Source organism: Aotus nancymaae, unplaced genomic scaffold, assembly GCF_030222135.1.
Source record: "Aotus nancymaae isolate 86718 unplaced genomic scaffold, 86718_ANA_hifiasm-v0.15.2.pri h1tg000006l, whole genome shotgun sequence".
In the NCBI taxonomy this organism is placed as follows: Eukaryota; Metazoa; Chordata; class Mammalia; order Primates; family Aotidae; genus Aotus; species Aotus nancymaae.
The window spans coordinates 92,106,095-92,133,110 of record NW_026988417.1 but is presented as its reverse complement, the minus strand read 5'-3'; the positions used below and the strand labels follow the sequence as shown (position 1 = coordinate 92,133,110).

At 37.9% G+C, this 27,016-nt stretch overlaps 1 protein-coding gene across 1 annotated transcript; it reads left to right on the top strand.

Moving 5' to 3' along the window:
• The first annotated feature begins 167 nt into the window (after positions 1-167).
• On the top strand, positions 168-26,652 carry LOC110567003 (alcohol dehydrogenase 1C-like). Its single transcript, XM_021670107.2, has 9 exons — positions 168-271; positions 8,615-8,716; positions 9,632-9,770; positions 11,532-11,619; positions 11,715-11,934; positions 13,732-13,992; positions 16,090-16,225; positions 16,806-16,944; positions 26,372-26,652. The coding sequence occupies exons 1-9, from the start codon at positions 254-256 to the stop codon at positions 26,394-26,396; spliced, it is 1,128 nt and encodes a 375-aa protein (XP_021525782.1). The 5' UTR covers positions 168-253; the 3' UTR covers positions 26,397-26,652.
• The last annotated feature ends 364 nt before the right edge of the window (positions 26,653-27,016 follow it).

Genomic DNA, 27,016 nt, shown 5'->3' with positions numbered 1-27,016 from the left:
AAAATCTTATCTGGAATTTGAAAAGTCAATATTTTGAGCGCCAGTTCAGTATCTTTTTCATTATGTTTTGATAGTCTGAGAGTAATCCAATGGATGTGGCTTAAAGACAGATCACGTGTGGAATTGGAAATGAGTGTTACACAAGCAAACAGAATAAATATCTATGCAATAAATATCTGCTTATGTAGTCAAGCAGAGAAGAAATCCACAAGGACTCACCAGTCTCCTGGTCAGCAGAGAAGAAAGAAACAACATGAGCACAGCAGGGAAAGTAAGCGAAAATATATTACTGTTGGAGATACATTCTCATCAATATAACAAAGAAAGGAATATAGTATTTGATGAATACTTTAAAAATTATAGCTGAATTAGAAATGCTACACTGAAATGATATGCAATATATGCCTCAATATGTAATGTATACTGAACTACAGTGGAAATAAGTTATTCCTAAAAAACTTTAACAAGAATATGTAGAACCTATATTTATTAAGTCTTTGTTTCCTACATTAAATAAATTTTCAGTAAAATGATAGTTTATTCCAAGCTAATTATGACTGCTTTGTAAATCCAGAGTTAGAAAAGTTTTTAATCAGAAGTTATCTTTATATTAAGAAATGATAATTCAAACATGTTATTATTCGAATATACTTTTATGAACACATTAAATTTGTCTGACAAAAGTTTTGTGAGAGGAATTGGATTCAGAAGACTTCAAAATACCATTTACCCTTACTATAAAATATCTTACTAATGCTCATGGATCTCACAACATTAGAATGATCAAGGTTAAGCAAGACATCAACATGCAAATTCTGATTAAAAGGGGTCCACTATGATACAATTCAGGTAATTTCCACAGAAATCCTATGGGACAGTATCTTCCCCATGTAAAAGTAATATGGTTTTACAGAAAATTAATAATGCAATTTGAATAATAATACAATTTGAATCACTTAGCACTAGGAATACAGATGTTTGGTCTCCATACATTTATACTTATTTGTTCAATGTGTTTACAGGTGCATGTGGTCATCAAATATAATCCATTGATATTTTTAATTGCTTAATTACATAAACCTGTGCATCTATTTCTAGTCATTCTTTGTGTTAGGAGTGTACCACACAGTAAAATATCTCATTATGATAATTCATTAAAGGTTCTGAGGCTTCTCTCTACACTGTGTGACAAACAGGCTCGTATCGGTAAGACTAGTTGGAAATCACCAGTAGCCCATTGTTACTGTTCTTATTCCACCTCATTTACTTCCATTTATTACTAATTAATATTTACATTCCTAATAAAAAAATGACTAAGAAAAAGGAAATTCAAATTTGCCAAACTCTAAAGAAATAATTAGTTCATAAAGCAAAAGTATAAACCAATTATATTAATGAAAATAATAACTGATGAAATAGACAATCATCCCCTCTTGGGCACAACATCAATAACAGCTTTTTGACAGCATTTCATTTATGTTTACCTATCCAGAATTTTATTTTCCTCAAATGCTAAATGGTGACAATACTAACATCTATTTCATAAAATAGTTCGGAGAATTCAATGGATTAATACTGTAAGGCACTGAGAATCATATTTGGTACATAGAAATAAGTCAATAAATATTAGCCACTATTATTGTTGCTATTTAATTTTTGGCTAATTTTTTTTTTTTTTTGCTTTTATGGTTATATTGTACTATAGACGAAGGATACAGGTTAAAATTAGCATAGGGAAAAACGTAGGTAAGGTGAAATCCAAGAGAAACTCAATTACTCTCTGGTAGTTCAGATCAATCACTTCAGCCATTAGGGTAATTCCCCTTTTCATTTATTCCTTCGGTGGCATAAGACATGCAAAATGGCCAGGTGAAAGTCTCAGTTTCAACATCAGTGGATTCATTTTTATGTTTTCCAGTGGAACCATTTCCCCAAAACCTGCAGTGCTGATGTTCTGTGGCATATTAGTGAGAAGGTTCACTCTACTTTCACTCCTCTATTCTCGGACCATATATTTTGAACGTAGGAAAGAACACACCATATAATTGTGTCCCGTAAGACAAAGAGAGTGTGATCTTCAAACGGAAGCTACTTTTTAATTATTATTATACTTTAAGTTCTGGGGTACATGGGCAGAATCTGCAGGTTTGTTACACAGGTATACATGTGCCATAGTGGTTTGCGGCACCCATCAACCTGTCGTCTACATTAGATATTTCTCCTAATGCTGTCCCTCCCCACCCCCCACCAACAGGCCTCAGTGTGTGATGTTCTCTTCCCTGTGTCTATGTTTCTCATTGTTCAACTCCCACCTATGAGTGAGAACATGCGGTGTTTGGTTTTCTGATCGTGTGTTAGTTTGCTGAGAATGATGGTTTCCAGCTTCATCCATGTCCCTACAAAGGGCATGAACTCATCCTTATTTAGGGCTGCACCATATTTCATGGTGTATTTGTGCCACATTTTCTTTGTCCAGTCTGTCATTGGTGGGCATTTGGATTGGTTCCAAGTATTTGCAATTGTGAACAGTGCCACAATAAACACACATGTGCATGTGACTTTAGAGTGATTTATAATCCTTTGGGTATATACCCAGTAATGGGATTACTGGGTCAAATGGTATTTCTAGTTTTAGATCCTTGAGGAATCGCCACACATTGTCTTCCACAATGATTGAACTAATTTACACTCCCACCAACAGTGTAAAATCATTCCTATTTCTCCACATCGTTGCTAGCATCTGTTGTTTCCTGACTTTTTAATGATTGCCATTCTGACTGATGTGAGATGGTTTCTCATTGTGGTTTTGATTTGCATTTCTCTAATGACCAGTGGTGATGAGCTTTTTTTCATATATTTGTTGGCCATGTAAATGTCTTCTTTTGAGAAGTGTCTGTTCATATCCTTTGCTCACTTTTTGATGGGGTTGTTGGTTTTTTCTTGTAAATTTGTTAAAGTTCCTTGTAGATTCTGGATATTAGATCTTTGTCAGATGGATAGATTGCAAAAATTTTCTCCCATTCTGTAGGTCTCCTGTTCACTCTGATGAAACTTTCTTTGCTCTACAGAGATCTTTAGTTTAATTAGATCCCATTTGTCAATTTTGGCTTTTGTTGCCATTGCTTTACTTATGAAGTGTTTTAGTCATGAAGTCTTTGCCCATGCCTATGTTCTGAATTGTATTACCTAGGTTTTCTTCTAGGGTTTTTACAGTTTTAGGTCTTACATTTAAGTCTTTAATCCATCTTGAGTTAATTTTTGTATAAGGTGTAGGGAAGAGGTCCAGTTTCAGCTTTCTGCATACAGCTAGACTGTTTTCCCAACACTATTTATTAACTAGCGAATCCTTTCCCCATTGCTTGTTTTTGTCAGGTTTGTCAAGAATCATATGGCTGTAGAGTGTGGTGTTATTTCTGAGGCCTCTGTTCTGTTCCATTGTTCTATATCTCTGTTTTGGTACCAGTACCATGTTGTTTGGTTACTGTAGCTTTGTAGTATAGTTTGAAGTCAGGTAGCATGATGCCTCCAACTTTATTCTTTTTGATTAGGATTGTCTTGGCTATATGGGCTCTCTTTTGGTTCCATATGAAATTTAAAGTAGTTTTTTTCCAATTCTGTGAAGAAAGTCAGTGGTAGCTTGATGAGGATCGCATCGAAACTGTAAATTACTTTGGGCATTATGGTCATTTTCACAATATTAATTCTTCCTATCCATGAGCATGGAATTTTTTCCATTTGTTTGTGTCCTCTTGTATCTCCTTGAGCAGTGGTTTGTAGTTCTCCTTGAAGAGGTCCTTCACATCCCTTGTAAGTTGTGTCCTAGGAATTTTATTCTCTTTGTAGCAATTGTGAATGGGAGTTCACTCAAAATTTGGCTTTCTGTCTATTACTAGTGTATAGGAATGTTTGTAATTTTTGCACATTGATCTTGTATCCTGAGACTTTGCTTAAGTTGCTTATATGCTTAAGAATATTTTGGGCTGAGATGATGAGGCTCTCTAAATATACAGTCATGTCATCTGTAAACAGAGACGATTTGATTTCCTCTTTTCCTATTTGAATGCCTTTTATTTATTTCTCTTGCCTGATTGCCATGGCCAGAACCTCCAATACTATGTTGAATAGGAGTGGTGAGAGAGGGCATCCTTGTCTTGTGCCGGTTTTTGTCCATTCAGTATGATATTGATTGTGGGTTTGTCATAAATAGCTCTTATTATTTTGAGATACATTCCATCAACACCTAGTTTATTAAGAGTTTTTAGCATGAAGGGCTGTTGAATTTTGTTGAAGGCCTTTTCTGCATCTATTGAGATAATTATGTGGTTTTTGTTATTGGTTCTATTTATGTGATGGATTATGTTTATTGATTTGCATTATGTTGAACCAGCCTTGCATCCCAGAAATGAAGCCAACTTGATCATGGTGGATAAGCTTTTCAATGTGCTGCTGGATTTGATTTGCCTGTATTTTACTGAGGATTTTCACATCAATGTTCATCAGAAATTTTGGCCTGAAAATTTCTTTTTTTGCTGTATCTCTGCCAGGTTTTGGTATCAGGATGATGCTGGCATCCTAAAATAAGTAAGGGAGGTATCCCTCTTTTTCTATTGTTTTGAATAGTTTCAGAAGGAATGGTATCATCTCCTCTTTGTACCTCTGGTAGAATTTGGCTGTGAATCTGTCTGGTTCTGGGCTTTTTTTGGTTGATAAGCTATTAATTACTGCCTCAATTTCAGAACTTGTTATTGAGTATTGAGGGATTTGACTTCTTGGTTTAGTCTTAGGTGTGTTTATGTGTCCAGGAATTTACCATTTCTTCTAGATTTTCTAGTTTATTTGTGTAGAGGTGTTTATAGTATTCTCTGATGGTAGTTTGTATTTCTGTGGGATCAGTGGTGATCTCCCATTTATCATTTTTATTGCATCTGCTTGATTCTTCTCTCTTTTCTTCTTTTTTAGTCTAGCTAGTGGTCTATTTTGTAAATCTTTTCAAAAAACCGGCTCCTAGATTCATTAATGTTTGAAGGTTTTTTTTGTGTCTCTTGGGGTACCAATTCTAGATCTTTCCTGCTTTCTCTTGTGGGCATTTAATACTATAAATTTCCCTCTACACACTGCTTTAGCTGTGTCCCAGAGATTCTGATACATTGTGTCTTTGTTTTCATTGGTTCCAAAGAACCTATCTTTTTCTGACTTAATTTTTTTATTTACCCAGTAGTCATTCAGGAGTAGGTTGCTCAGTTTTCACGTAGTTGTATGTTTTTAAGTGAGTTTCTTAATCATGAGTTCTGAGAGACTGTTTGTTATGATTTCCATTTTTTGCATTTGCTGGGGAGTATTTACATCCAATTCTGTGGCCAATTTTAGAATAACTGCAATGTGGAGCTGAGAAAAATGTATATTCTGTTGATCTGAGGTGCAGAGTTCCATAGATGTCTATTAGGTCTGCTTGATCCAGAGCTGAATTCAAGTTCTGAATATCCTTGTTAATTTTCTGTCTTGTTGACCTGTCTAATATTGACAGTGGGGTGTTAAGCTCTCCCACTATTATTGTATGGGAGTCTAAGTCTCTTTGTAGGTCTCTAAGAACTTTCTCTATAAATCTGGGTGCTCCTGTATTGCATGAATATATATTTAGGATAGATAGCTCTTCTTGTTGCATTGATCCATTTAGCATTATGTAATGCTCTTCTTTGTATTTTTTGATCTTTGTTGATTTAAAGTCTCTTGTATCAGAGACTAGGATGGCAAATCCTGTTTTTGCTTTCCATTTGCTTGGTAAATATTCTTCCATTCCTTTATATTGAGTCTATGTGTGTCTCTGCATATGAGATGCATCTACTGAATATAGCACAGTGACGGGTCTCGACTCTTTATTCAGTTTGCCAGTATATGTCTTTTAATTGGGACATTTAGTCCATTTACATTGTAAGTTAATATTGTCATGTGTGAATTTGATCCTGTCATGATGCTAGCTGGTTTTTTGCCCATAGATTGATGCAGTTTCTTCACAGTGTCGATGGTCTTTCCAATTTAGTGTATTTTTGCAGTGGCTGGTATCAGTTTTTCCTTTCTATATTTAGGCCTTCCTTCAGGAGCTTTTGTAAGGTAGGCCTGGTGGTTACAAAATCTCTCAGCATTTGCTTGTCTGTAAAGGACATTTCTCTTTCACTTATGAAGCTTAATTTGGCTGAATATGAAATTCTGAGTTGAAAATTCTTTTCTTTAAGAATGTTGAATATTGGCCCCCACTCTCTTCTGGCATGTAGGGTTTCTGCAGAGAGATCCGCTGTTATTCTTATGGGCTTCCCTTTGTGGGTAACTCGACCTTTCTCTCTGGCTGCCCTTAACATTTTTTCCTTCATTTCAACCTTAGTGAATCTGACAATTATGTGTCTTGGAGTTGCTCCTCTCAGAGAGTATATTTTTGGTGTTCTCTGTGTTTCCTGGATTTGAATGTTGGCCTGTCTTACTAGGTTTGGGAAGTTCTCCTTGGTAATATCCTCAAGAGTGTTTTCCAACATGGTTCCATTCTCCCTGTCACTTTTATGTACACCAAGCAAACATAGCTTTGTTCTTTTCACATAGTCCCATATTTCTTAGATGCTTTGTTCATTCCTTTTCTTTGTTTTTTCTCTAATCTTATCTTCATGCTTTATTCCATTAAGTTGATCTTCAATCTCTAATATCTTTCTTCCACTTGATTGATTTGACTATTGATTCTTGTGTAAGCTTCATGAAGTTCTCATGCTGTGTTTTTCAGCTCCATAAGGTCATTTGTGTTCTTCTCTAAACTCGTTAGTCTAGTTAGCAATTTCCCAAACCTTTTTTCAAGGTTCTTAGCTTCCTTGCATTGGGTTAGAACATGCTTCTTTAGCTCAGAGGAGTTTGTTATTACCCACTTTCTGAAGCCTGCTTCTGTCAATTCATCAAACTGATCCTTCATCCAGTTTTGTTGCCTTGCTGGTGAGGAGTTGTCATCCTTTGGAGGAGAAGAGGCATTCTGGTTTTGGGGATTTTCAGCCTTTTTGTTCTGGTTTTTCCTCATCTTCGTGGATTTTCTACCTTTGTTCTTTGATGCTGGTGACCTTCAGATGGGGTTTTGATGTGGACGTCCTTTTTGTTGATGTTGATGCTATTTCTTTCTATTTGTTAGTTTTCCTTCTAACAGTCAGGCTTCTCTGCTGCAGGTCTGCTGGAGTTTGCTGGAGGTCCACTCCAAATGCTGTTTGCCTGGGTATCACCAGCAGAGGCTGCAGCAAAGATTGCTGGATGTTCCTTCCTCTGGAAACTTCCTCTCTGAGGGTCACCCTCCAGATGCCAGCTAGAGATCTCCTGTATGTGATGTCTGTTGACCCCTGCTGGGATGCGTCTCCTAGTCAGGAGGCAAGGGGGTCAGGGACCCACTTGAGGAGGAATTCCGTCCATTGGCAGAGTTCCAGCACTGTGCTAGGAGATCCACTGCTTTCTTCAGAGCTAGCATGCAGAAACATTTATGTTTTCTGAAGCTGTGCCCACAGCTGCCCCCTCCCTCAAGTGCTCTGTTCCAGGGAGATGGGAGTTTTATCTATAAGCCCCTGATTGGGGCTGCTTCCTTTCTTTCAGAGGTGCCCTGCCCAGAGAGGAGGAATCTAGAGAGGCAGTCTGGCTATAGCAGCTGTGCCAAGCTGTGGTGGTCCTCACCCAGTCTAAACTTTTCTGTGGGTTTGTTTACACTGTGAGAGGAAAACCACTTACTCAAGCCTCAGTAATGGTAGATGCCCCTCCCCTCACCAAGCTTGAGTATCCCAGGTCGACTTCAGACTGCTGTGCTGGCATTGAGAATTCAAGCCAGTGAATCTTAGCTTGCTTGGCTCCATGGGGGTGGGATCTGCTGAGCCTGAACACTTGGCTCCCTGGCTTCCGTGCCCTTTCCAGGGGAGTAAAAGGTTCTGTCTCACTGTCATTATAGGCATCATTGGGGTATGAAAAAAAAACTCCTGCAGCCGGTTCAGTGTCTGCCCAAGCCACCATCCCATTTTGTGCTTGAAACCAAAGCCCTGGTGGCATAGGCACCCTAGGAAATCTCCTGGTCTGCCAATTGTGAAGACAATGGGAAACGAGTAGTATCTGGGCCGGAGTGCCCTATTTCTCAAGGCACAGTCCCTTATGGCTTCTCTTGACTAGGGGAGGGAGTTCCCTGACCCCTTGCTCTTCTTGGGTGAGGGGACACCCCACCCTGCTTCAGCTCACCCTCCTTAGGCTGCACCCACTGTCTAACCAGTCCCAGTGAGATGAGTTGGGTATCTCAGTTGGAAATGCAGAAATCACCTGCCCTTCTGTGTTGATCTCACTGGAAACAGCAGACCTGAGCTGTTCCTGTTCAGCTATCTTGCCAGCCACCCGAATATATTTCATTTTTCTCAATGTCTTATTATACTTTATCTTTCTTTTTATTATGCTTTTTTAAATGATATTTTTATTCTCTTTATAAACCATAGGTCTTCATTTCTATGGCGCACTTTCTAGGTACCAGACATGGGACTCAATGTTGCATATACAAAGATGAAAAGACACAATTTCTGACTTCAAGAGTGGGAAAACACTGTTACCATCTCTCTGTTTGATTTTCTAGGTAATAAAATGCAAAGCAGCTGTGCTATGGGAGGTAAAGAAACCCTTTTCCATTGAGGATGTGGAGGTGGCACCTCCTAAGGCTTATGAAGTTCGCATTAAGGTGAAATATTTTTCCATTTTTATTTCATTTTAAGTTTAAAAAACTAGAGAATATTAAAAATGGAAACATCAAAAAATCCACTAACAGGCATTTTTTTTTTTTTTTTGAGACAGAATCTCACTCTGTTACTAGGCACGAGGCTGGAGTGCAGTGGTGCAATCTTGGCTCACTGCAATCTCCGCCTCCCTGGTTCAAGCAATTCTCCTGCCTCAGCCTCCCAAGTAGCTGGGACTACAGGTGCATGCCACCACACCCAGCTAATTTTTGTATTTTTTAGTAAAGACAGTGTTTCACCATGTTGGCCAGGATGGTCTCGATCTCCTGACCTCATGATCTGCCTGCCTCAGCCTCCCAAAGTGCTGGGATTACAGGCATGAGCCACTGCACCCAGCCAACAGGCATATTTTATATGATCATCCAGAAAATTAAGTTACGTTTGTTGTTAAGGAAAGGTATAAATATAAATTTTAAATTTTTAAAACGTGGTCAAAGAGTACATACAGTATAATTCAAGTAAAACACAAAAGAATGTGTTTGTACAGAAAAAAATTCCAAACGTTGAATATCAAGACTTCAAAATCAATTAGCATTAGATATTTTCTATGTGTTACTTTGCTATTTCTATTTCTATTTTTCTAAAGCATGCATTCTTGTATATTTTATAAGACAAATATTTCAGAATTAGTTATTTCACAGATTATTCTAAATTGTTTAATTCAAGAAGGGAAGGTAGAGAAGGGTTTTGGACTGAATGACCTTGGTGATAAACTGAATCTTTCATATTTGGAAATAGTAGAGATTATTAGCAAAATTCTTGAATACATTTTGGAAGCACAATTTCAGGAAATTGAGTTATGTTAAACCCATCTGAGAGTCATAATCTTTTCTGAATCTACTTTTCTCTTTACTCTGTAGATGGTGGCAGTAGGAATCTGTCGCACAGATGACCACGTGGTTAGTGGCAACCTGGTGACCCCTCTTCCTGCAATTTTAGGCCATGAGGCAGCCGGCATCGTGGAGAGTGTTGGAGAAGGGGTGACTACAATCAAACCAGGTACAGGATTCACGCTCAGGGAACACACCTTGGTTCACCGTCACAAGATTACTCAGCCTGGATGAGGAAACCAAGGCAATGAGAGATGAAAGGGCTTGCACGAGGTCACAGGGCAGCCGGGACTTCAGAGGTTTCCTCCTTCCCTCTCTGCCTGCCTGACTCAAGCACGTATGCATTCAGGCACGCGTGTACTCTACCCTTCAACAATTATTTGTTGAATATCTGCTATACACCAGGCACCAGATTAGAGCCTGGAAATATGCGAGGATCAAAAGAGACACAGTGCCTACCAGTGTGGAATTCATAGTCTAATAACTTCCGTGTTGGTGTTGCTGAACACTGTCTTCTGTCAGGGCCCACACAGAAGTAGAAACGGAGAAAAGAAAAAATACAAATATGGAAACTGTTCTGTGCTAAGTTCACAAAACAGAGGCCACATGGCTGTGGCTGAATAAACATGACTTTTTCTTGGGTGACTTATGCAGCCCCTTCACCAATTTCTTCTTCCGACATGGTGTCTCTTCCCGAGCACGGACTGAATGAAACAGACTAGGTGAAAGGAAATGAAAGAAACATAGCAGGAGCCATCCACCATCAACAATGTCTACCTTATTACCTTTAGCCGTGCTTAAATGCGACTGGTTACAGATTACTAATTATTTTATCTTCAATATTTATTTTACCCTAATCTTATTATGTATTAATATAAATACTTTTAGAAGTAAAGGGTGAATAACTAGGACATTGCCATACCATCATTTTCACGTAAATTTCACCTATAAAATGTTAATGCACCAACCATTTTTCTTGATCGTGTAGAATGTATAGCATAGGTGATTAAAAATAAAAATTATGTTTAATTCTAAAAAATTGCTTTGGCCTATAGATTCACACTGCCCCCTTATCAAATACTAATTTAAATGGTAAACAGAAAATAATGAAAGAAATTGTCCAAATTATGTTTTAGCTCTATTTCCTTTAGTCAGAAATAAATTCACAACAAAGTGACACCCTTGCTTTTTACCCGTTCCCTCCACCGTAAAAGGAAAAGTAGATAATTTACAAATTATCAGCTGAAAACATTTGTAAGCCAATTCTTATTCTAAAAGAAACAATTCTTATTCTAAAATCTATTTCTACTTTCTTTTAGAAACAGCTTTTTGTGAAGGGCTGGGGTTCTCAGATAAATTTCTGGAATTCTTCTTTGTCCCATTTTTATAAGTTTTCCTAAAAAAAAACCAAACAGATATTTTTAAAGCATTTATTTCATAATAAAGATAAGCACAATCACTTTGAAAAGCCAAGAACTGGTTCAAATTCTCATTTTATTGTAAATCAAACTTTTACAAAATACCAGATCTTCAGGCACTGTAATAGCTGACTTTCAACTAAAATTTATATTTATATTTACAGTAAGAATATCTAATACTTTTAAAGTTTAAATAAAATGACGTTTGCAAAGCCTCTAGAGGAAATCAGTACACTGCATGAAAGTTAACTATTAATGCTGTGGAAGTAATTTTTGTAAGCCGTGTTGTTTCTCACATTTGCATTTTCTCTTTAGGAATCATCAGGCATTTATAAACTCAAACTGAAAACAAGGCTGTGGCAGGCAGTGAACAATGACATAGTTGTGACTGAACTTTATTCCTTAAAGACTTTTAGAGAAACATGCTTTTCTAGTCAATACACTTGAGCTTTAGGTTTTTGCTCTATTAATTTCTGGATAGAAATTTAAGAACTTGTTTTATCCCTCTCCAGGTGATAAAGTCATCCTGCTCTTTACTCCTCAGTGTGGAAAATGCAGAATTTGTAAAAACCCGACAAGCAACTTCTGCCTCAAAAATGAGTAGGTTTCTGATGCTCTGTTTGCATAGACTTTGAGTTTGCACATTAGTTATGCTCCTGTCTCATGCCTGTGTGTCTGTGTATTGCACTGCCCAGTCTCAGCAATCCTCGGGGGACCCTGCAGGATGGCACCATTAGATTCACCTGCAAAGGGAAGCCCATTCACCACTTCGTTGGCGTCAGCACCTTCTCCCAGTACACAGTGGCAGATGAGAGTGCAGTGGCCAAAATTGATGCAGCCTCGCCCCTGGAGAAAGTCTGCCTCATTAGCTGTGGATTTTCAACTGGTTATGGGTCTGCAGTCAAAGTTGCCAAGGTAGGAATGACAATGGGTGATAAAACCGGTTACACGCAGACTGTCAGGAACGAAAAGGGAAGCACTTTCTCACAAGAATCAAAGATTATTTTTGGAGATTTGGAGTGTTGGTTAAAAGTAGAAAAATGACCCAAAAAGAATTGAGAGCACATGCTAGAAATTTCACCTGTTTATCACAGATAAAAAGTTATTGAGAGTAAAGATGTCATTTCAATAATTACTCTTCTGTATTTGCTCTTTACAAGAGAATGAAATGTTAGGCCTGAGAACTCACGTAGTAATTCATTCAACAATTAGAGAGCACCCACACATGTCTCAGGCACCATAGTTTCTGCTAGGTTCTCAGACAGCAAAAATAAATGAAATGAAGCATTTGCCCTTGAGGAGCATCTAGTCTGTGGATCCCCTACTCCCAGAATTAGAATCAGCAGTAAAGTCCAAAGCTCTACCCGATGCACCTCCAAACCAAGGCTCACCCGCTCTGTGGATTCTTAGAGGAAAGTAACGAAGCTTCAGTGATGCGTCATTCACTCATTATGGAATTTCACCGCTAAAACTAACTCCCCTGCCATGAACACACACATATACTTCAGACGTGGTAAATTTCAAGCAGAAATTCTTTAAAGCCTCCTCATCTGGAAAGGCTGAAAGTCTAGTAGTATGCTTTATTTTATGAAACCGAGGTCCAGTGATATAAATATATTTGCCCAAAGGCTCACTGCTAGGTAATATGAGAGCTGAGACTAAAATATCTTTTTAAAATCTCCTGCTGAATTTTGGATCACAATACATAATTATTAGTGCTTTTAAATCATAGTCACGAGTCTTCTATTTTTCTAAGTAATGTTGAAAATAGTGTTATCTGCCATAATATTGAATAACACTTGGTGAATGAATGACTGAATAGACACCGTTATGGAAATAAAATAATGAGATTATTTGGGACATTAAAGCATGCTACCCCCGATGAAGGCTGACTATGGGAGACTGGGTATATTCAAAGGCCCTAGCAAACTAAAAAGAATTTAGAAGGCATCTTTTCCAAATTTCTGTGATTTTAGCACTTAGTCCCTTGTTCAATTGCCTCATCTGTTTTAGCAGGTGGTCTAAGTGACCCTACCAAAGAACAGAAGCTGAGGATACTCATAATAATAGATTTTATTTATTATTAAAATATAGACAAACATTTCATTGCTGCATTTTTCACTAGTGTATTTTTTAAAGCAGGGATATATTGGTCATGACTACCAAACATAAATGAATCAAAGAGTTAATTATTGATGGTTAAAGTGAAATCTTTTTTATTCCCCTGCAGTAGCCTTTTCCACTTATTTTATTTTCCAAATATTGCCTTTGTGTATGTGTGAGATACTGAACCTGGCTATCATGGGTTTTCAGCAATTGAGAGTCTCTTCAATATTGTAACCACTACCATCTGGATCTCAAGGTTCATCCAGTCCCCTGCTTCACAGTCTGGCCTCCCCATTGGAGTCACCTGATGACTGAGTTTCACCTGCAGAGATTCTGATTTAATTGGCATGGGCTGTGGTCTGGACAGTGGGATAGTTTGTAAAGCTCCCCAGATGAATCAAATGTACAGCCATATGAGACTCACTCAGCTAGTTCAACCCATTGAATTTAAAAATAAAGCAACTGAAGCCAAAATAGGTTTCCATAACAGGTTGGACAGAAGAGTCTGGGTAGCTCTTGATAAACACTGGGCATGGCACTTTATAAAGCTCAGGCACTTTCTAACAATCATTACTTAATCCATTTTTGCATTTTCTGAAAATACAGGTCACCCCAGGCTCTACCTGTGCTGTGTTTGGCCTGGGAGGGGTCGGCCTATCTGTTGTTATGGGCTGCAAAGCAGCGGGAGCGGCCAGGATCATTGCGGTGGACATCAACAAGGACAAATTTGCAAAGGCCAAAGAGTTGGGTGCCACTGAATGCATCAACCCTCAAGACTACAAGAAACCCATCCAGGAGGTGCTGAAGGAAATGACTGATGGAGGTGTGGATTTTTCATTTGAAGTCATCGGTCGGCTTGACACCATGGTATGTACCATGACGTGCCCTGAGATTTCTGCCTCTGCAATTTGGAGGATGCATTTATGCAGCAGAACATATGTTGTATGTATAAAGGATATATTTAATGATGAATGGAAATTTCCCATTGTCTGTTTGTTACCTGGCTTGTTGAATTTAAGGTTATGAGAAATATTTTATTTCATTAACTAATTAAACCTGTCTCAAGTCATATTTCCTTGAGAGGAAAAGAGCTTGTTTTTCTTAACTGAGCGATATCAGATTTACTTTACTAATTTTTAGTTAAAAGATATAAACTCAAGTAAACATAAATAACACAAATTCTGTTCTCAAATTGGAACGTTTTATTTTTCTCCCACATTCTCAACAAAAATAGTTTAATAATTTTGCATGTGTTCTTAATAGACTCCAAAATTTTTCACATGTTAGTATTTGGCCAAAAGAAATAAGTAATTTTAAGCCAATTGTTGTTTTATTAACAAAAATATGCCCTTAGGAAAGTGACTGCTCAAATGCAACACTGTATTTTATCACAGAAACTGGACAGTGTCTGGCACATAGCTAGTATCCAATACTAGTAGGAGTGAATACTTTGAAAAGTCAACAGATTTTACCAGCCCCCAAATTTAAAAGCTGCGTATCACATAGCATTGTTTATGGATTACATGAGACACTGCATGTAATATACTTAGCATACTACCACCTGTCATACAGTGAGCTCCCAATAAATGTCAGCTGTCTTTTTTCTTTCTTTCTTTCTTTCTTTTTTTTTTTTGAGACAGGGTCTCACTCTGTTGCCCAGGTTGAGTTGCAGTGGCATAATTATAACTCCCTGCAGCTCTGACCTCTTGGGCTCAAGCAATTCTCCTACCTCAGCCTCTGAAAATGCTGAGAGTATAGCATTTTCAGAGGCTGAGTAATGCATGAGCCACCACACCTAGCCTCAGTTGGCATTATTGATATAAAACACTATTTCCAATCTTGCAGTGCTTACATCATCTTTGGTTTATTACATGGTGTTTCTTTCATACAGTTATAAATATCAATTGCAATGAGAAATACATCTCTAGCTATATTTCACCTACCCAGAATTCTCTAGAATTCTACTGAAAAAGTCTCAAGAGACCAACACATTTTCAATGCTGAGGTTTTCTAGAAGGTTCAGCAGTGTAGGTAACAGGGAGAAGCACCCTGAGATCAAAGGTCTCAGCAGCCTTAACCTAAGACAAATGCTACAGAGAATCCAACTTTTTCCAGGGTTATAGCTTTTCTCCTTATGCTCTTTTTCTATATTTTCATCCATTTTCTCATGTGGAACTGGAGTGTTCCTTATCTCAAGATACCAAATGTCTGACAGGCACATGTTTTGAGGATGTCTGGTTTTACAAAGGTCAGAATCAAAAATAAAAAATCTAGTCATTACATACCTTGGGGGGATCCTAAACCACTTTCTAACTACAGAACATGTTTAAAAAGCTGACTGGAAAAGATTATCTGAACTGTCTTTTGAGGTTTCCAAATAATCAGGGTATTTTAATGTAAAATCAACATGTATTTGGGGAGGTAAAAAACAATGTTTAAAACATGTCCATTTGTAAAATGGACAATAAAATAGGAATCCACTTAAGAGGGACACCACCATGTGGACAAGAGACAACTTTTGGTAATGTAATTGTTTGTCTTGTTCACCATCAAAATATCTGGTTGAAAGTACTGGGTTCAAAATACCTATGTGATAAATCAATGTAAAATGAATTAACCAATTCACAGATGCCTAAGAATGATGGGATGATGAAATTGTATGCTTATATAAGGAACCAGACTTAATATATGTTTGTAATGCTGTCTGCCTCCTTATTCCTTTATTAGGAAGAATTAAATGCACACCAATTTATTCATCCATTCTTTCATTCAAAAGCCATTTTCTGGGCATTTCCTAAATCCACAACAGTATCCTTTACAAAGAAAGGGGAATGAGGGAGCAAAAGACATGATCTCTTCCTTCTACACACTCAGTCCAGCTAAGCCTATTACATGATATTGTGCGTTATGAGTAGGAACTATGTGACTCCATCATAAGGATGCTAAATATTCACTCTATTCCAGATGGCTTCCCTGTTATGTTGTCATGAGGGATGTGGCACAAGCGTCATTGTAGGGGTACCTCCTGATTCCCAAAACCTCTCAATGAACCCTATGCTGCTACTGACTGGACGCACCTGGAAAGGAGCTCTTTATGGTGGTATGTAGTTAGGTTCCAGTGCCAAATTCTCATTAAACTCCATATATCTCCCCATTTACAATGGACAAGGCAAGGTTTTGAAAACAAACAAAAATAAATTAAAATTCCTTTTCTATCTATAGTCTCCAAATCAACTAGATATAGAACTAATACAGACAGAAGGTCCCAAGATAACCTTTTCTGATGTCACCATTAACCAGGACCTTTTATCTGCATCTGTTTTTGTACTTTGACTGTGGAAGGCATGGAAATTTTTAGTAGGACACAAAAATCTACAACAATATTTCATAACTACATCCAAATTTAGACAACTGATAAATTTCTCCTTAATTTGGGCATAACCATCTGTACTATGATTTCTCTGTGTGAGAGAGAATAACTAAGGACCCTGTTTATCTGTGATTTATTTTTCAAGTCAAAGCATGTAAAAGCGTATTGAAGTGTTCTATCTCTTGTTCTCTTCAGTTATAGCATCCAGAATGCAGCACCTTTTCTAAATTTTCATTTGTTTGGAAAATCTTCTCTTCAATTCTCCTGCTTACCTGGGTTGACTCTAACAATGATATTGTCTTCTTTTCAGGCTATAAGAGTAAAGAAGATATTCCCAAACTTGTGGCTGATTTTATGGCTAAGAAGTTTTCATTGGATGCATTAATAACCAATGTTTTACCTTTTGAAAAAATAAATGAAGGATTTGACCTGCTTCGCTCTGGAAAAAGGTAGATTTTAAGTTAGTTTTCTGTTTTGCTTTGTTTTCTACAATAGAAAATTGTCTAGCAGAGAATGAAAGGGTGGAAGGATGATAAAAAATTAGAGTGCCTTGGTTTTCCATTACCAGTTCAGTCTTTGCATGGAGCACATGTGAGAAGCGCTAAAAACAGTTGCTTTGCATTTTCTATTCTGCTGATACCAAATTTTGTTGATTACAGCAAATCTGAATCATCAGAGCCATTCGGCCTTCTTTAAAAGAGAACAACACACACAGACACACAGACACACAGACACACAACCATAATTATAACATGGTATCATTGAAGCCTCTGGCTGCTACCTATACAAAGCTGACATTAAGTGCCTGTATATTTATTATTTTATTTTATTATTTATTATTTTTTCATTTTCATTTTTTTTTCTTTTTTTAATTGCATTTTAGGTTTTGGGGTATATGTGAAGAACATGCAAGATTGTTGCATAAGTACACACATGGCAGTGTGATTTGCTGCCTTCCTCCCCAGCACCTATTTCTGGCATTTCTCCCCATGTTATCCCTCCCTAATTCCCCACCCCTTGCTGTCCCTCCCTTATTTCCTCCTGACAGACCCCAGTGTGTGATGCTCCTCTCCCTGTGTCCATGTGTTCTCATTGTTCAACATCCACCTATGAGTGAGAACATGCAGTGTTTGATTTTCTGTTCTTGTGTCAGTTTGCTGAGAATGATGGTTTTCAGGTTCATCCATGTCCCTACAAAGGACACGAACTCATCGTTTTGTATGGCTGCATAGTATTCCATGGTGTACGTGTGCCACATTTTCCCTGTCCAGTCTATCATCGATGGGCATTTGGGTTGAGTCCAGGTCTTTGCTATTGTAAACAGTGCCACAATGAGCATTTGTGTGCATGTGTCCTTATAGTAGAACGATTTATAATCCTTTGGATATATACCCAGTAATGGGATTGCTGGGTCAAATGGAATTTCTATTTCTAGGTCCTTGAGGAATCGCCACACTGTCTTCCACAATGGTTGAACTAATTTACACTCCCACCAACAGTGTAAAAGTGTTCCTATTTCTCCACATCCTCTTCAGCATCTGTTGTCTCCAGATTTTTTAATGATCGCCATTCTAACTGGCGTGAGATGGTATCTCTATGTAGTTTTGATTTGCATTTCTCTAATGACCAGGGATGATGAGCATTTTTTCATATGTTTGTTGGCCTCATGTATGTCTTCTTTTGTAAAGTGTCTGTTCATATCCTTCGCCCACTTTTGAATGGGCTTATTTGTTTTTTTATTGTAAATCTGTTTTAGTTCTTTGTAGATTCTGGATAGAAGTCCTTTGTCAGATGAGTAGATTGCAAAAATTTTTTCCCATTCTGTTGGTTACCAATCTACTCTAATGACTGTTTCTTTTGCTGTGCAGAAGCTCTGCAGTTTAATTAGATCCCATTTGTCTATTTTGGCTTTTGTTGCCAGTGCTTTTGGTGTTTTAGTCATGAAGTCCTTGCCTATGCCGATGTTCAGAATGGTTTTGCCTAGATTTTCTTCTAGGGTTTTTATGGTGTTAGGTCTTATGTTTAAGTCTCTGATCCATCTGCAGTTAATTTTAGTGTAAGGTGTCAGGAAGGGGTCCAGTTTCTGCTTTCTGCATATGGCTAGCCAGTTTTCGCAACACCACTTATTAAACAGGGAATCCTTTCCCCACTGCTTGTTTTTGTCAGGTTTGCCAAAGATCAAATGGTTGCAGATGTGTGGTGTTGCCTCAGAGGCCTCTGTTCTGTTCCACTGGTCTATATCTCTGTTTTGGTGCCAGTACCATGCTGTTTTGATTACTTTAGCCTTGTAGTATAGTTTGGTGTCAGGTAGTGTGATGCCTCCAGTTTTGTTCTTTTTGCTTAGAATTGACTTGGCTATGCAGGCTCTCTTTTGATTCCATATGAAGTTTCAGGTGGCTTTTTCCAGTTCTGTGAAGAAAGTCATGGTAGCTTGATGGGGATAGGGTTGAATCTGTAAATTACTTTGGGCAGTATGGCCATTTTCATTATATTGAGTCTTCCTAACCATGAGCATGGAATGTTTCTCCATCTGTTTGTGTCCTCTCTTATTTCGTTGAGCAGTGCTTTGTAGTTCTCCTTGAAGAGGTCCTTTAAGTTCCTTGTTAGTTGTATTCTTAGGTATTTTATTCTCTTTGTAGCAATTGGGAATGGCAGTTCGTTCTTGATTTGGCTCTCTTTAAGTCTGTTTTCGGTGTATAGGAATGCTTGTGATTTTTGCACATTGATTTTGTATCCTGAGACTTTGCTGAAGTTGCTTATCAGTTTCAGGAGATTTTGGGCTGAGATGATGGGGTCTTCTAAATATACAATCATATTGTCTGCAAATAGAGATAATTTGACTTCCTTCTTTCCTATTTGAATGCCCTTTATTTCTTTTTCTTGCCTGATTGCTCTGGCTAGAACTTCCAGTACTATATTGAATAGGAGTGGTGAGAGAGGGCACCCTTGTCTAGTGCCAGATTTCAAAGGGAATGCTTCCAGTTTTTGCCCATTCAGTTTGATACTGGCTGTTGGTTTGTCATAAATAGCTTTATTATTTTGAGATACATTCCATCAATACCTAGCTTATTGAGGGTTTTTAGCATGAAGGGCTGTTGAATTTTGTCAAAGGCCTTCTCTGCATCTATTGAGATTATCATGTGGTTTTTGTATTTGGTTCTGTTTATGTGGTCAACTACGTTTATAGACTTGCGTATGTTGAACTAGCCTTGCATCCCCGGGATGAATCCTACTTGATCATGGTGGATAAGTTTTTTGATGTGCTGTTGCAATCGGTTTGCCAGTATTTCCTTGAAGATTTTTGCATCTATGTTCATCATGGATATTGACCTGAAGTCTTCTTTTCTTGCTGAGTCTCTGCCAGGTTTTGGTATCAGGATGATGTTGATCTCATAAAATGATTTGGGGAGGATTCCCTCTTTTTGGATTGTTTGGAATAGTTTCAGAAGGAATGGTACCAACTTTTCTTTGTATGTCTGGTAGAATTCGATTGTGAACCCATCTGGACCTGGGCTTTTTTTGGGTAGTAGGCTCTTAATTGCTGCCTCAACTTCTGCCCTTGTTATTGGTCTAATCAGGGTTTTGACTTCTTCCTGGTTTAGGCTTGGGAGGATGCAAGTGTCCAGGAATTTATCCATTTCTTCCAGGTTTACTAGTTTATGTGCATAGAGTTGTTTGTAATAATCTCTGATGATGGTTTCTATTTCTGTGGAATCTATGGTGATATCCCCTTTTTCATTTTTTATTGCATCTATTTGATTATTCTCTTCTTTTTTATTAATCTGGCTAGTGGTCTATTTTGTTCATCTTTTCAAAAAATCAGCTCCTGGATTTATTGATTTTTTGAAGGGTTTTTTATGTCTCTATCTCCTTCAGTTCTGCTCTGATCTTAGTTATTTCTTGTCTTCTGCTAGATTTTGAGTTTTTTTGATCTTGCTCCTCTAACTCCTTCAATTTTGATGATAGAGTGTTTATTTTCGATCTTCCCTTGCTTCTCATATGGGCATTTAATGCTATATATTTTCCGCTAGGCACTGCTTTAAATGTGTCCCAGAGATTCTGGTATGTTGTGTCTTCATTCTCATTGGTTTTGAAGAACATCTTTATTTCTGCCTTCGTTTCATTGTTTATCCAGTCAACATTCAAGAGCCAGTTGTTCAGTTTCCATGAAGCTGTGTGGTTCTGAGTTAGTTTCTGATTTCTGAGTTCTAACCTGATTGCCCTGTGGTCTGAGAGACTGTTTGTTATGATTTCCTTTCTTTTGCATTTGCTGAGGAGTGATTTATTTCCAATTATGCGGTCAATTTTAGAGTAGGTGTGATGTGGTGCTGAGAAGAATGTATATTCTGTGGATTTGGAATGGAGACTTCTATAAATGTCTATTAGGTTTGCTTGGTCCAGATCTGAGTTCAAGTCCTGGATATCCTTGTTATTTTCTGTCTCATTGATCTGTCTAATATTGACAATGGGGTGTTAAAGTCTCCCACTATTATTGTGTGGGAGTCTAAGTCTCTTTGTAAGTCATTAAGAACTTGCTTTATGTAGCTGGGTGCTCCTGTATTGGGTGCATACATATTTAGGATCATTAGCTCTTCTTGTTGCATTGATCCTTTTACCATTATGTAATGTCCTTCTTTGTCTCTTTTGATCTTTGTTGGTTTAAAGTCTATTTTATCAGAGATGAGAATTGCAACTCCTACTTTTTTTTTTGCTGTCCATTTGCTTGGTAAATCTTCCTCCATCCCTTTATTTTGAGCCTTTGTGTACCCTTGCATGTGAGATGTTCTTCCTGGATACAACACACCAAAGGGTTTTGGCTTTTTATCCAATTTGCCAATCTGTGTCTTTTGATTGGGGCATTTAACCCATTTACATTTATTGTTAATATTGTTATGTGTGAATTTGATTCTGCCATTTTGATGCTAGGTGGCTGTTTTGCCCATTAGTTGATGCAGATTCTTCATTGTGTCGATGCTCTTTACCATTTGGTATGTTTTTGGAGTGGCTGGTACTGGTTGTTCCTTTCTATATTTAGTGCTTCTTTCAGGAGCTCTTGGAAAGCAGTCCTGGTGATGATGAAATCTCTGAGTACTTGCTTGTTCATAAAGAATTTTATTTCTTCTTTGCTTATGAAGCTTAGTTTGGCTGGATATGAAATTCTGGGTTGAAAGTTCTTTTCTTTAAGGATGTTGAATATCGGCCCCTACTCTCTTCTGGCTTGTAGGCTTTCTGCTGAGAGATCTGCTGTGAGTCTGATGGGCTTCCCTTTGTGGGTAACCCGACCTTTCTCTCTGGCTGCCCTTAGCATTTTCTCCTTCATTTCAACTCTGGTGAATGTGACAATTATGTGCCTTGGGGTTGCTCTTCTTGAGGAATATCTTTGTGGTGTTCTCTGTATTTCCTGGACTTGAATATTGGCCTGCCTTGCTAGGTTGGGGAAGTTTTCCTGGATAATATCCTGAAGAGTATTTTCCAGCTTGGATTCATTCTCTCCATCACATTCAGGTACACCTATCAAACGTAGATTAGTTCTTTTCACGTAGTCCCATATTTCTTCGAGGCTTTGTTCATTACTTTTTACCCTTTTTTCTAATCTTGCCTTCTCATTTTATTTCATTGAGTTGATCTTCGACCTCTGATATCCTTTCTTCTGCTTGGTCAACTCAACTATTGAAACTTGTGTATGCTTCATGAAGTTCTCGTGTTGTGTTTTTCAGCTCCATCCATTCACTTATATTCCTCTCTAAGTTGTTTATTCTCGTTAGCATTTCGTCAAATCTTTTTTCAATGTTCTTAGTTTCTTTGCATTGGGTTAGAACATGTTCTTTTAGCTCAGAGAAATTTCTTATTACTCACCTTCTGAAGCCTGTTTCTGTCAATTCATCACACTCATTCTCCATCCAGCCTTGTTCCTTGCTGGTGAGGAGTTGTGATCCCTTGTAGGAGGAGAGGTGTTCTGGTTTCAGATGTTTTCATCCTTTTTGCACTGGTTTCTTCCCATATTTGTGGATTTATCCACCTGACATTGTCTTTGTAGTTGTTGACTTTTGGATTGGGTCTCTGAGTGGACATCCAGTTTGTTGATGATGAAGTTATTTCTTTCAGTTTCTTAGTTTTCCTTCTAACATTCAGGCCCCTCTGCTGTAGGACTGCTGAGGTCCACTCCAGGCCCTGCTTGCCTGGACATTACCTGCAGCAGCTGCAGAACAGTAAGGGTTGCTGCCAGTTTCTTCTTCTGTTCTCTTTGTCCCAGAATGATACCCACCAGATATCAGTCTGAGCTCTCCTTTATGAGGTGACTCTTTGGATATACAGGGGTCGGGGAGCTGCTTGAGGAGACAGTCTGTCCTTTATAGGAGCTCAAGTGTTGAACTGTGAGCTCCGTTGTTCAATCAGAGATGCTGGGAAGGTGCGTTTAAGTCTGCTGCAGCAGAACGCATAAACACCTTTATTTTTCCCCAGGTGCTCTGTCCCAGGGAGTTAGGGCTTTATTTATAAGTTTTTGTCATACTGCTGCCTTTTTTCAGGGCTGCCCTGCCCAGCGAGGAGGCAGCCTAGTCACTGTCTGCAGAGGCTTTACTGAGCTGCCGTGGGCTCCGCCCAGCTGCCATGTGAACTTCCCTGCAGTCCTGTTTATACGGGTATAGTTAGAACTGCCTCAGCAATGGTGGCCCACCTCTGTAATGGCAGACTCTCTCTTAATGGTGGGCTGCCCTGGCAATGGTCGGCTGCCTCAGCAATGGTGAACTACCTCCATAGTGGTGGATTGCCTTGGTAATGGCAGATGCCCCTCCCCAACAGAGCTGGACTGTCCTGAGTTCAGCTGTGCTTGCTGTGAAACTCTCAATCCAGAGTGTTTCAGATTGCTGTTTTTTTGTGGGGGTGGGACCAGCCAAGCCTGATCACCTGACTCCCTGCCTCAGACCCCCTTTTTTTTTTTTTCAGTTGAACGGGAGACTCTGTCTCCCAGGTGTTCCAGTTGCCTGTTGAAAAGGTGCTGGGATCTGTTTGATTTCCTGTGCAGCGACCCACTGTGCCAGCTGAAACAGTTGCTCTGAGATTCGTGGTGCTTTTTTGCCTGGGAATCTCCTGGCCTGGCTCCCTCTTTCAGTCCCCCTTTTTATCAGTTGAATGGGCAACTCTGTCTCCCAGGATCTTCGGTCACCAGCTAAAACAGCTCCTGGACCAGTGTATTTTGTGCGGCAGCTGAGCCAGCCAAAACAGGTGCGCTGACCAAAACAGCCACGCTGGCGACCCATGGGGCTCCTCCACCTGGGAAGCTCCTGCTCTGTGGGCAATAAAAATCCATCTGGAAATGTGGCATCCACTCACCATCCATGCTTTCGCTGGGAGCTGCAATCCTGAGCTGCTCCTAATCGGCCATCTTCAGATGGATCTTGTGTCTGTATATTTAAATAATTTTCAGGACATCCTCAACATTTTCATCACTCTGTTACCCACACTGCTGGACCTTCTAGACAACCTCAGCAATGGAAACTTGGTCTCTGGAGACTTTTTCAGTAGTATGAGAACTACACTGGGACTGTTTTCTAAGTAAATATTACTAGTTTTTTCTTTTTTTTTATTTTGCAGTTTGTAAACAATTTTTTATCAATAAAAGTTATTGTAAAATAGAAGGGTACTAAACACTATTGTAAACTTTTTTCTTACATTTTCTCTGAAGCTTAGAAAAATAAGTCAATTCTATTTCCTATCGATTTCCTATAACATTTAACACTTACAACCAGCTAATATAATGACTTTTGTCACCTGCATTTATATGAGGCACAGCTGAAAACAGACAGTTATAGCTTACCTCTGCTTTCTAGCTCCAGAGTCTGAGATTTTTCTTCTATCCCACACTTACTTTCATGAGGTTTTCAACTTTAAATAGTGTTTCTTTGGCACTCACAAAATTATTATACTAGATACTTAAATCAACAACATTCTTAAGGAGGGAAAGAAACTAGCACCCACAGAGCACCAGCTGTTCTGCTAAGTGTCTTACCTGCATTATCTCATGTGATTCCCAGACAATGCTCAGTGTCAGTCTCAATCTCACTATCTTAGGGAAGAGAAACAGCAACTCACAGAAGACATGACTTGGTCAAAATCATCAGGTGGTAGGAAGGGGAGCCAGAATTCAAAAGTAGATCTTGTTGTTAGCAGATCTATTTCCTTTCTATTAAACTACACTGCCCCGCAAGAGTGCATCTGTATATGGAACACAGTAGTCATCAAAGGTTAGTTATCATTGTCACCATTATTATCATTGACATCATCATCGACATTATCATCATCACAGCATTGGAAAGATGATGGCAATAGAGAGATGAACAAAACCAGAGGACAGTGACAAACAACCTAAGAAGTCATTTAGCATGCCTAAATTCACTTTATGAGAATGTCATAAGGTAATATGCATATGTAAATAAAATAAATCCTATCAATACACAAAGATTAGAAATTATAATATACCATATTGATAAGACTAAGGTGACTTTGGCATGTTCATGTACTTTCAGTAGTAATTGACACATACTTTTGGAAAAGCAATTTGGTAGTATGTATCAGAAACCCTTAAAAAAAAAAACTGGATCCTTTGTCCCAGCAATTCCATTTCTAGAAATCGATTCTACAGCTATAATCAACTATTCAAATATACATATATGTTTAAGCAAGTTTACTGGTTTCTGTAATATCAAAAAATTAGAAACATTCTAAAGTTCAACATGAGGAAAATAATTTAATAAATTCCAGTTATCTATTAGAAATGAATGAAGCCATCAAAAAGAAATGACTTCATTGAGAAATTCTCATGATGTAATTTTAGGCTCATATAATAAAGAATGTAAATTGTATATACAATGTCTCAAATTTTCATCAAAAACTGTAAAACTTGTACATGTGTCTAGAAAAACATTAATAGAATTTCAAGAAAACATTGAGAATGATTATTTCTAGGTTGTGGGATTATGGAATAGTTTGACTTTCTTCCTTCTGCTGTCTTATATTCTCTAAATTATGTGCATATATTTTTCTTATATATGCATATGCGTATATATATTAGAACTTATTAAAGAGTCACAAAGACCATCATTTTCTAAACATACTTATTCATGAGAAGTTTGTTTATAGAAAGGCATTACTTCTGGTGTAACTGTTACATTTCTAATCTTCACAAGAATGAAGAATCTTAGAATTAATACAAATCAACTTTATTCTCTACTTCTAAGAATCCTCAAACATCTCTGTGTCAAAGGTCTTTTAAACTTTTGGTATGGTCTTACATTTGTTAAATTATCAGTTCTTTCAGGCAAGTTATCCATCATCTTATAATTTGTGCAAGTTTGTATTTGGGTTTGAATCCCAACACTCTATACTAGATGTGAGACCAGAGCAAGTTACAAATCATACTAAGTCTCAATTTGTATAATCTCTAAAATGGAAATAATATGGAAACCTCCACCTAGTGTTGATTTTTAGGTTGACGTTTAAATGAGAAAATGCATGAATGTGACAAATAGCAAGAACTTATTGCAAGTTATTTTCCATTGTTGTTTTATATTTCTTATACCAGGAATGTGGGCACACAAAAATGATTTTTGAAGATGCCAATGTAGAATTGAATTGTCTAAATGACAGGCATACTCAGGATGTTGTGAATAGGCTTAAGATTGGAGAAAAAAAAGAAAAAAACAAGAGAAAACCAAAAAAGATGAACTTCCTTTGACTTGAACCAAATGTATGGGGTTGGGACTAGGATGGCTTGGAACACAGATTTTCACTAACACATCTCAGATGTTCCTTGGACTCTCACATGGAAGCATGTGCATTGTCTAAAGTTAACATAATGTCTCTTCTTTCCTATTGCAGTATCCGTACCGTCCTGATATTTTGAGACAATACAGATGTCTTCCCTTGTAGCGGTCTTCAGCCTCCTCTACTCTGCACCATCTGTAGCAACACGTGGGCAATATCATTAATTCTGCTCTTCAGAGATGTAATCAATAAATTGCACATGGGGGCTTTCCAAATAAATGAAAATTGATGGGAAATTATTTTTAGCAAAAGTTTAAAATCTAAATGAGAACTAAATAAATTGTTGAACAACAGCTGGGGAACTGAAGCAAATAAACCTTCCTTCTTAAACATTCTACTTCTGTCATCTTTGCCATTGAGGAAAAATATTTCCTGTGACTTCTTGCATTTTTGGTATTTTCATAATCTTCAGTCATTGAATCCCAGTGGAGGGGACGCTTCACTTGCCCTGAACATAACCATGCTGGGCTCTAACACTTGAAGTCTCCTACCTCTATATCAATTTTCACTGTGGTCATTTGCCTTTTTTAATAAAATGTAACAAATACCTAGGGTAAAAGCTACAGTATGGTAAAGGATAGACTCACATTTATAAGTAGTGAAGGTCCAAGAATTCTAAATCCAGGATATTTCTTAGGAACTCAAATAAAATATCACACATTTTCCTACAGTGAAGGGAAGTGTTTTTATGACTTTTAC